Genomic DNA, 12,251 nt, shown 5'->3' with positions numbered 1-12,251 from the left:
CCATCATCATTAGAAATACTATTTCTTAAAGAATATGATAAAAATTTTAATGAAAAAGACAAGTAATACCACTTATTTAAAAGTGTTGTGCTCAAGCTAAGATATTTTTCAGTTGGATAATTATTTTTATTTATATGCAGAATAAGTTTTAATCTTTCAGTGCAGAATAACTAAAGTAACTTAAAAATTAAGGCCTCTGCAAGACTCATTCATTTTAATTATTTTATTATTTTGATATATCCATGATGTATCCTGATAAATGTGAGATTCATTTTCATTTCTCATGTGTAACACATGCTTATTTGTTTGCAAAATTTTATATTATTTCCCTTCATTTTACTTTTTCTATATTGGTAGTGTTTAACTGTCAACTGTATCTCTTCTATTTCATAACATTGTCCTAAGGTCAGGAGTGGGGTGGGGTAGAGGGGAAAATCTTATTTGATTTCTAGCAATCACACCAAATCATATATTGAATATATTGAATGAATATTTATTCTCAGTGTCTCCATATATCAATTCATAGGTCCTTGAGAATAGTACTTTTATATTTTCATCTCTGTAAGCAATAGTTCATAGATATGAATTTATCTATGTAACAGCTAAATCCGTATTGCTTCGATATATAAAATAATGCTTAATTATTCACTGACATATAAACAGCCTCATTAGTTAAATCTAAAGCTCTCAGAAATTCCAGGTGGTGGCCTGTCTTTGTATTTCCTGTGCCAAGCACAATGAAAAAAACATAGTAGATATTAATAGATTTCATATAAAAATTGGGTGAATATACATTTACGATTTAAGAAACTTGAGAATTCTAGGAAATTGCATGAATAAACCATATAAATTAAGAAATAAAGTGTTTATATCTAAATGATAAAAATAAAAATGAACAAACAAAAAAACCCAAAGGTAACTATAGCTACATTGCAATAAAAATATGAGAACTTTCTAATAAAAAAAGGCTAACAAATTTAATCTGATTTTAACATTCAGTAACATTTTTAAGGAAAAAACAAAGTCACTTAGTTTTAACAAGGATATTAAACCTTCAGAATACTAACCTTTAAAATAAATTCTTAAATTTTAATTATTTTACTGGGTAATAGGGCTCTTGAATAATCTAAAACACAATGCATACATATATAGATTTCTGGCCATAAAATAGTGAATGTTACAAAGGCACTTACACATGTAATTTTTTAAACAAACTACCAAATGGTTGTTTTAATAACCTGGATGATCTATAGCTTTTCTAATCTATAAAATGAAGTTATTATACTATAACACTCTAAGAGAGTAAGTTATTACACAATAGGTATATTCTTGCCCTAATATAGTGTCATGAAAATAACACTGAGTAAAATTGGAGCATCTTAATTTTTACTTTAAACCATGCTAAGCAATATGCTATACCAGTAACATGCACTTCTGAAATTTTGTGTTTCTTTTTCTGATTAAAAACTGAGATCTCTTTCTGATTGCTCCTTCATTAAATTGAGCATATAATAATGAACTTTCCTCATTAAATGTCCTAGTATTCTAAAATTTTCCTGGCTATTACATGCTTTTTTTTTTTTTTTTTTTTTTTTTTTTTCATTCAGGCATGATACTGTTTACCAGTGGACCAAGTACAGATTTTAATTCTTTTTTTTTTAGAAATTGATAAAACTCTTATGATTTTGTTCAATGCACTCTACTTGTTTGCTCAGCTATTTCTCGTTACACTTAATGGCAACTACTAATTATTTTCACTTGTATTCACTAAATCAGATAACTATTATATGAGTATACTCTAAATCCAGAGGGACAATGGAAGGAAATTTTTGGTGTGCTTTTTTTTTTTTTAAGTTTGTGCTAAGATTGTTTGTCGTGAGTGGACACTTCTATACCTGCAGAGACTAAGGGATCTACCCACAATACTGCTAGACAAACATAACAAAAGAGATTCCTTAACCAAATAGACTCATTTTTTTTTACATATATAATCTTTACTGATTTCAGAAAGAGAAAGGGAGAAGGAGAGAGAGAGAGAAACATCAGTGATGAGAGCATCCTTAATCAGTTGCCTCCTGCATGCCCCCAGCTGGGGTTCGAGCCCGCAACCCAGGCATGTGCCCGGAACTGAACCGTGATCTCCTGGATCTGAGGTTTATGCTCACCCACTGAGCCATGCTCATCCAGGCACATAGACTCATTTTTAAAATAGTACCATAATTCAGCTTTTGTTTCTATCCCTATTTTTCTTTCATTTTGGTATGTTTATAGTTATCTCATATTTAAAAATAAACTTCAGTTGTCTGAGATAACAATTTTTAGAATAAAGTACATTGACCTCTACCTAAATTCACTTATTATACACTTAATTTCTGGTATCTTTAGGAATATTAAAACAGCATCTTATAGCAACATAAGAAAAAATTTCTGCCACTAAAAATAAAAATTAAGGTGATATTAAGATACAATTCAAATTTGGGGGTAATCACTTCAATTTAGATAATTCTTACTTGGAATACGTATTAATATAATGGCTTTTTATTTCCTAGTATATAAAATATTTCTCTTTATTAAGTTGCTTCAAATATACCTATTATAATCATCACAGGTAGGCAAATGTCCATACATCATTGATTTTTTTTTAAAATAGTGGGTAAGTGCGTTTCCTTATCCTGGAGAGTGCATGCTATGTCTATCTAACAACATGTTTTTCTTTGCAATGCTCTTGTTCCACAAAATATAAGTATCATAATATAGTACAGCCAACCTGAAAGAATAATTATTTATTAGTAAATTAATTAAATAAATGAACAAATTATGTATATATTTACATTAGTGCTTACTTTTTATCTGTTCCAGATACCTACAGAGATAATGAAAATAATTGCTTAACTATTTCTACTTCCTAAACATGGAGTTTCTAAGGATATGTTATTTTGTACCTCCTATGATCAAAAAGCAAGCATGAGAAAAGACACATAGACCAATGGAACAGAATTGAAAGCCCAGAAATAAAACCACATGTACATGGGCAAATAATTTTCAACAAAGGAGCCTAAAACATACAATGGAGAAAATAAAGACTCTCCAATAAATGGTGATGGGAAAACTGGAAAGCCACATGCAAAAGAATTGAAACTAGACTGCTGTTTGTCCCATATACAAAAATTAACACAAAATGGATCAAATACCCAAATATAAGACCTGATACAATGAATTACATGGAAGACAACACAGGTACTAAACTTATGGACCTTAGTCTTAGAGAGGATCTTATGAATTTGACCCCAAAAGCAAGGGAAGTAAAGACAAAAATAAATGAATGGAACTATAACAAACTAAAAAGCTTCTGCACAACACAAAAAGGCAACTGACCAAATGGGAGAAGATATTTGCAAACAACAGCTCCAAGAGGGGGTTAATAACCAAAATATACAAAGAACTCATACAACTCAACACCAAACAAACAAACAATCCAATTAAAAAGTGGGCAGAGGACCTGAACAGACATCTCCCAAGAAGATTTACAAATCGCCAACAGATATATGAAAAGATGCTCAACTTCACTAGCTATTAGGGAAATAGGAATCAAACTAAAATGATATAAGCCATGTCACAACTGTTGGAATGGCTATTATCAACAAGACAAGCAATAACAAATGTTGGAGAGGTTGTACAAAAAAAGGAACCCTCTCATACTGCTGGTGGGAATGTAAACTGGTATACAGCCATTAGGGAAAACAGTAGGAAGGTTCCTCAAAAAATTAAGAATAGAGTTACCATATGATCCAGCAACACCTCTCCTGGGTACCTACCAAAAAATTTTAAAACATTTATTCATAAAGACAGATGCATTTTTATGTTAGCTGCAGCATTATTCATGGTGGCCAGGACATGGAAACAACTGAAGATCCTTTGACAGATGACTGTATAAAGAAGATGTGGTACATGTACACAACGGAATACTACTCAACTATGAGAAAAGATGAAATACTGCCATTTGCAACAACACAGAGGGACCTTGCGAATATCATACATAATAAATAAGTGAGACAGAAAAAGTTGAAAACCATATTATTTCACTCATATGTTGGCTATAAACCTGAAAGCAACAAATGAACAAACAAGAAAGACAAACAAAACTCATAGACGCAAACAGCAGTATAGTGATCACCAGAGGGAAAGGGGTTGTGGGGGTAGTAAAGGGTCAACTATATGGTGATAGAAATGATCTGACTGGATGGTGGGCACATGATGCAATATACAGATCATGTATCATTGAAATGTACAGTTGAAACCTATATAATCTTATTAACTAATGTCACCTCAATACATTTAATTAAAAGGGAAAAAATAACTCTAAAAATAAAGTGAACATGACTTTAACACCTGAAGGTATGAAATAAAATAGAAGGAAAAGCTATGAGTTTTCAATCATATCCACCAAGTACGGGTCATCAAACAGGCCAATGGCCAGATAACTCAACAGTATCTTAGGAAAGTAGCTGAATGTATTTTTCAGGACATGTACTGAAAATACACACTTTCATCAAAATTCTCACTGCAAAGCTCAATTAAAAGGTATACATTTGCTAGTATTTGAAACTGGAAATTTGCACTTTCAATATGAATTACTCTTTTTAATAATTAACACACCTTAAAAAAAACAAAATAAGCCAATCTAATATTCTTTAAACAAAAGTTCACTCCACATGTCAGTCCACGGAATGCCATTACCTATGTGAAATATTTATTTCTACACATGAATGTTTTTAAAATGCATATTTATGTTTTCTGTTCATGTAATTAAATAGAATGTATGCCCATCTGTAAACATTAGACAAATCAATTTTACAAATAAAACACATAAAAAGGTTGATAATGTTTCTTTACTCCTTCTCTTCCACATAGTCTAATTTACTATAAAATTGATCATCTTATAAAAATCAAGAAATTAAAGAGTAAACATCAACCACTCAAAGATATATAACATCAACAGAGCAGGGTCAATTTCTAAAGAACAGAGACTGTAAGATAATCATTGTTGTAGCCTAAGAACCAAGCAAACACAAGGAAGATGCTTAATATGTGATTGCTGAGGGCCTTATTTTTACTCTGAGATAAAATGTAATGAAATAACAGATATTACCTTCAAAGAAATGGTACCTAAATACTTTATGAGGGCTGATCACCAGTACTGTTATATATTATCATATTTTTAGAATGTGTTTTTTAACTTTTTCTCATTGATTTTAAATCTAATTTTAAGAAAACAAAATTTTCCTGTCAGATCTGGAAGGAGACTGGAAACTCTTCATTGGATCATATATTCTGGGAAGGAAAGTTCTCCTTGAACCCTTACATATGGTCAATACACTTCCTTTAAAACAGTAGGCCTTCAATAAATATCTATTAAAAGAATGAATGGCTTCATTCAGTTTAAGAATATTTGTTATTGAAAACTAAAATTGTATACCTATAAGAAGTCATAATTTTTATCAAAGGAAATAACAATACAAGTAGTATTTTTCCAGAACATTCTAAGCACCAGACTGTAAGATTTACTATGTTTGAATATATATTTAAGAATATTTGGAAATGTTTAAATGAAGCATCTCCAGAGTATGAATTTTCTAAATATACACTAAGTATATATGACTGTTGTTCTATATATTTAATAATTGCATTCCTATAGTACTATTAAAGACAACTCAAAGTAATGAATAATTAACTGGTCAGGGAAATTTTTTAAATTACATGCAATTTACTATTATTTAGTGGAAAACCTAATGGTTTCTTCCTTTGTCCTGGTTACCAAAACATCATATATCCCCAAATCTCATTTTCTTGGTCTCTTACATGCTTTCTGAACCTTTGTTTCTTTTCATTTAAACAAATGCAGAGAGGAAAGAAGACTAATGAAAAATATCTGAAAACACACCTATTTTATATCTAGTATCACCTAGATTTTTTGTTTTTAATAACAGTAATCTGACCGTAATAGAGATGAATAAAACTGGTGCATGAGCCAAACTTCCAAATATTACTCCTTGTTAGCTAAAAACTAGGCTCTGTTATATTGCTATATTGCATTGTGAAGATGTCCCCACTCACTTATGCCATTATCCATTCTGAAAAATATCTAACTATAGAGGGAACATTACCAAGTGAGAAATGCATTAAAAAATTGCATTTTTTGATCCAATGAATGTACATTTTGTACAACAGTTTAAAATAGCAGAACTGTATATGAAGACTATATTTTAAATCAGGGTCTGAGCTACATAAAGTGGAAAATGGACAACTCACCCCACTCCTTTTATGCCCTATTTATTACCAATAATTACATAGCAAGTTCATTTTTGTGGGGAGCACTGAAAAACGTATTTGGGCCCCAAGAGAAAAAAATGATTTAAATGTTAAATATCTACATTTATTTCTCTGTACGGATAAGGTAGTCCCATAAACCTCCAAAATATATCTCAAATCTATTATCTCTACATCTCCACTAATCCAGGCCAAGCCACCATAACCTCTCTCCTAAACAATCTCAATAGACTCCTAATTCTACTCTTGCCATCTTCCAATCTCTTTACTCACTAGCCATAATGTGCTTAAAATGAAAATTGCTTAAAATTACTATAGGGGTTTGCTTGATAGACAGTGTGAAACAGGACCTAGTCTTTTGCCATTTGGGACAAATGGAGTACACAGTTCGAAGTACTCGTGTGTGTGAAGAGAGAAAGAGCATGACTGAGAGATGATGCCTGTGATAGGGAAAGAGGATTGGTAGATGGAAATACAAGAAATCTATGATGCCTTTTGTACTTCAGTAGTTTATACTTGCAATGATTAGTGAAGAAACAAAAATTTCTACTCTAATATATTTCTTCATGTTTAACTTTTTAACATAAAAGTAAGATGAGTTCTTTATAGAAAAGTTTCACAATATAAAAACAGTAAAAATACGTAATTTAAACATTAATTTTGTCTTGTACCATTAGATATATATTTTCCCTCTTAGGAAAATCCAAATAAAAATGCTTTACTCGTGTTACTTCTCCTTTGAAGAAGAGATCCTTAAAGAACAATGTATAACATTTTTGCAAGAAGTTTTTAGATAGAGTCTTATCCCAAACCCAGAGAAAACAACACTTATATGATCAATGCATATTAATGACATTTATCTTTCTACTTCAAATACTAATCAAAACAACGAATTACACAATTATTTATTTTAATTTGTAAATGTATAATAAAATTACATTCCAGGTTGTTTTTAATCATATGAAGGCATGTGATTAAAATCTTCTGTACCTTTACAACTATGAATAGTTTATCCCTGTAAATGAATTTTATCTAAGTGAAATTCTTTTAGAAATATTCTTTGTAAATCATCCAGTTTCCCTTATTAAACATTTTTTAAAATATTTTCAGTAAAGGTCACTCTTGAACTTTCTCAAAAAAAGATTTCAATTCCTCCCTTTCACTTACTATGAGAACAATATCCGGTTTTATAATTTGTGAACAATACTTACAGCAGTTTAATTTTAGACTACAAATTTTATTAAGCAGGTATTTTTCTGTTCAGGTATGTTCACTTATATTCGCATGCAACTTAGTGAATTTTACACTCAATTCATACAAAGCAATAAATTCAATGAAACTAACAAGTCAGACTACTGTTTTTGCTTGCTTCACTGGTCACCGAATTCCCGGGGAGGGGGGGAATTCACACAATCTTGGTAGTAAAATAAGCTCACTACATTCTTGATCCAAGCCATATTTTGATTTAATGAATTACTTGAGTATCTGATTGATGATTTTTGGAAAATAAGCCACACCCTGAGAGATGCATCAACTCTTTCAGGCTATACAGTACTATTTGCTAAGTCAGAGTAATCTTTGAGTAAATGGACCCCTGGTGGCTTCTAACCACTATAACTGATATACGTAGTTACTTACATACGCAACAAGACCGTGATTTAGAGTGACCTAAGTGTCAGTAGCACAGATGAAAGTTTATACATATTAGAAGACAAAATGTGTTATTTTAAAATAAAAATTGCCAACACCTAAATAAAAACTGAGACCTTGCCCGGCCGGGATTGGCTCAGCCGTTGAGCATCAACCCAGGATCCAGGAGATCGGGGTTCGATTCCCGGTCAGGGCACATGCCTGGATTTTGGGCTCCATCCGCAGTTGGGGGTGTGCAGGAGGCAGCCGATTAATGACTCTCTCATCATTGATGTTTCTGTCTGTCTCTCTCCCTCTCCATTCCTGTCTCTGAAATCAATAAAGATATATTTAAAAAAAAACAAACACCAAAAACCTGAGACCTTAAATACAGAGAGAATTATTAGAATAATAGTAGTATGAATACAGATTATGCTTTCACCTTTCACTACTAAACAGAGTGATCTAGGAAGCAACACTAGTTTCTGATCAATTCAAGGAGGTTGGGTAATAGGAAGACAGAGTCAAATTGATTTATTTCATCTTTATAGTGCACGGCTTCACAGCAAGGCAAGAGGAAAGATTGCTTCCTATAGTCAAGTTACTCTTAGCACCATGTTAAGCACCCAGTTAAAAATAAGATAGTTCACTTTGTTGCCATTATCATTATCTTACCTAGTCTAAGTATGGAAAACTAGGGTGGGGAGAAGAGAGTGAATCCATTCATCTTAATCATGAAGAATTTCATATAATTTGGTAAAAACAGATAACATTAAAAATTTTATTTTGTTAATATCCTTAATCAGAAAGCAAGTAATATAAAAATTAAATTTTACCCTTCATAAAATAACAAATTTTAAACATAAAACATGATTCCATTAGCTCTTAAGATGAAAATTTACTAGGAAAATGAACACCATTTCCTTGAAATTGACTATTAATCATATCACTGATATTTATTATGTGTATTAGAAATCTAATTTATATTTTACATCAATCTTTCTACATTATATACATACTGTAATTCTGTAATGTCCCATGTTTTCAATGTTTAAAAATTGGTAAGCTGTACTTTGATTCATGCTATCTATGAAACCAAAAATTAAGAAAATACGCCCAAAGTGTTCATAAGAATAACATTTTGAAGTTTGAGATTTTATTAACTATTAGTATAATCACTTCAGTATTTGAAAGTTATTCCAAGGTATTATAAGGCATACTTTCTAATCACTGTGACTTAGGATGTAAAAGCATTTTATAAGCAACCACTTACATCTGATGAAAAACTCTGAGCATACATTCTCTTTAATCTACACTTTTGAGAAACTCCACTAAATTTCACCCAACTTCGCCTTTAGGTACTATTTTATCCAAGTGTAATCTTATGCATAGCCTGCATTTTTAGTATATTAACAGAAATTCAAATTAAGAGCTTTAGTAGACTGTCTTTAATGATCCTGATCATTAAACTGATGGCTAAACTGAGTAATACTCATTTATTAACATGAAGTTGAGCTAACTGATAAAAACACACATAAATTATATATATTTGGTAAACACTGTAGGTGCAATGTCTTTTAAAAGTATAGGAAAGTCCTTATAATAGATGAACAAATAAAAATGACTGCAAGAGGTTAACAAGTAACTCTTCTATGCCTTTAATTTAACATAATTATCTGAAAGGTCATGCTTTAACACCTGACATATTTTGGTAGAATGGCACGTTAGTCATGTGCGGATTCAGATATGTGTCTTATTTACGTTAGTATCTTTAAGAGCCTAGGGTGGTTACTGGTGTCTCGAAGGCATTTAATGAATAAATAAATGTTGACTGAGGGAAACCACTGCATGGAAATAACTTTTAAATACTTCTAATAAACCTGACTCTCAAAGTATACATCTTTTTTAGTAGCCCTACATACTAACATAGAGTACAACCGAAATGTCTGATTTTCCAATTATTAAAAGTTATTTTTCTCTCCTTAAAATATAAAAAGACCAGGTAAATAATTACATTATTTTTAACAATCTATATTTGCACAGGTGGATTCAGTTACCATCCCTTCGCTATTGAGTGCCAATAGCCCTTAAAACCAAACGAGGGGATGTGCCTGAAGGTACACACCACCACAAGCCACAGGAGAGCATGGCACTACAGGGGGCACTTATCATGTGGTACATCTTCAAAGTCACCAACGCTGTGCCTGATTTCCAAATTTACATATGCATTTGTGACTGCAACCCGGCAGGTAAAAAACAGAAAAACAAAAACGGAAATGTTTAGGAAAACATGCCAAAAATATGAACTGTATAAATGAGAACAATCGACTATTGACTCTGGATCTGTCTAAATAAAATTAAATGGTCATCTATGCTTATGAAAAAAAGAAAGCTGTGTTGTTTCACTTGTCTTCTCTCCCAACCTTCTTACCCCCGCAAAAGTGTGCACCCTCTTATGTCATCTGACCTCCATTTTTATATCTGCAAATTACTCCGAGGCCTTGTGTGTTAAATAATTCAAGTTTTATAACTGAAGTCTTTAGAACCGTGTGGCCTCACCGGTGACATATCCGTGGGCCTCACACTGCCCATGAGCGCATCCAGCCAGGTACACGCTGGAAAACTTTTATGGCTGTTCGCTGCTGAGCCTAAGAGGGTCTTTAGATTATGCAGGTGATATTTTTATAGCTCTTTAAAAAAAAAAAATCATAGCAGATCCAATGAGCTATGTCTCATAAAGACTGTTTGAGCAGACGAAGAGAGAGAATTCAGAAACTCTAAGTGCTTCCCATTCTGTGAGCCTGACTCCCGCTCGCCACACACTGTCCACGTCACCCAGGGAAACAGTCTTCCTCCCGGGCGAGCCGCCGAGGCTGGATGTGGGGACGCGTGTTCACAACTTGGATGTTCACACCTATCGTTTGCTTATCTCCCTCCATGTCCTGGCTCACGAGAAACGGGAAACCGCAGACACGGATCTGCGGGCGTCTGGTCTGGGCATGGTTTCCACCGAGTCCGTCACACGCGGTCCGCACGGGGCAAGGGGCCGGCCGCGGAGGCGCGAGGGCGGCGGGGCGCCGGGGCAGAGGCGCGGTTACCGGTCACCGGCGGAGCGGCCGCGCTGCGCTTCCCCGAAGCCGCGCGAGCCCCTGCGCGCTACCCAGGGGGGGCGGGCGCCAGAGCGCGAGTCTCCGGGAGGCCCGCGCCGGGGAGACCGGCCTCCCGCGGAGACCGCGCCGCCCGGAGCAGCCCGCGGCCGCCAGCGGGGCACCCGGCTGCGCCTGAGGCTCACGCGTCCCTTTAAAGACATTTGGAGGCTGCAGGGACCGCAGCTGGTCAGGTCGCGGGTGCCAGGCAAGGCGGACAGGGAGCTCTGGTGAGGGGCACCTCTTGGAGCCCTCGGGGCGCGAGCCAAGAGCAGCCTATCCCGGGAAGAAGTTACCTGCGCGAGGCGACCCGCGCGCCGGCCGCCAGGGCGCGGGGTCCGCGAGCTCCCGCCCCTCCGCCCCCCGCCCCTCCGCCCCGGCCCCTACCTTGGTTGCTCGAGACGTGACTGCAGTCTCCCGGCCAAACTGTCAGCAGAGGCAAGAAGAAACCTAATTGCAAGAGAAATTCGCGGACTTCGCAGCCCCCCATGGCTGTCCCCCGCTCGCCGCGGCTCCCCCTTAGAGAGAAGCGGCAGCCGCGCGGCCAGGTGCTCCGTGCAGGGCAGAGGGCCGGGTCCACGTCTTCTTCCTCCTCCGCTTCCTCCTCCACCCGGCCCGCAGGGGGTGTCCCGGGGCGCCCCCCGCGCGAGGCCCCGAGCGCAGGGCACGAGGGTCCAGGCTGCCCGGGGGCGGGCGCAGCCGCGTCGGGGGCGGGCGCTGCCCGCGGCGCCAGGGAGCTCCCGGCGGCCGGCGGCGAGCGGAATCGCATCCACCGCCGCGTCCCGCTCGCGCGAGGACTGTTCGCTCGGGCCTGGGAGCGCGCGCGCAGGAGCGAGCTCGGGCTGTGGTTCGGGGGCGGGGAGCGGGGGGCGGGGGCGGGCGCCTCGCGGCGGGGACGGGGGCGGGACCGCCGGGGCAGCGGCCCGCGCGCCTCTCCGGGCCGGGCGTGCGCTCGCGGAGCCGCGGGGGGGAGGCGCGGCGGCCGGCAGCCCGCGCGGGGGCCGCGGGAACTTTCCTCGGGCCTGTGCGGGGCGAGCCGAGCGAGGGACGTGCGGCCGCGGGGGGCCCGAGCCAGCCGGGGAGCTGCGCCCTCAGCCCCTCGCTGCTGTGGCGACGGCAGCGGCTCGCACCCCGGACACTTCCAACTCG

The 12,251-nt window shown here is 37.2% G+C and overlaps 1 protein-coding gene across 1 annotated transcript in view; it reads right to left on the bottom strand.

The window, feature by feature from the left end:
- EPHA6 (EPH receptor A6) overlaps nt 1-11,871 on the bottom strand; it is a 771,763-nt gene extending 759,892 nt beyond the window's left edge. Inside the window, exon 1 of the mRNA XM_087818112.1 lies at nt 11,490-11,871. Coding sequence (XP_087674238.1) covers nt 11,490-11,871 — 382 coding nt within the window. The remainder of the gene's footprint in view (nt 1-11,489) is intronic.
- Nucleotides 11,872-12,251: the final 380 nt, after the last annotated feature.

The sequence above is a fragment of the Miniopterus natalensis genome, chromosome 6 (assembly GCF_054644295.1).
Source record: "Miniopterus natalensis isolate mMinNat1 chromosome 6, mMinNat1.hap1, whole genome shotgun sequence".
NCBI lineage: Eukaryota > Metazoa > Chordata > Mammalia > Chiroptera > Miniopteridae > Miniopterus > Miniopterus natalensis.
The sequence above is the reverse complement of the archived record's forward strand: the minus strand, read 5'-3'. Positions and strand labels throughout refer to the sequence as shown.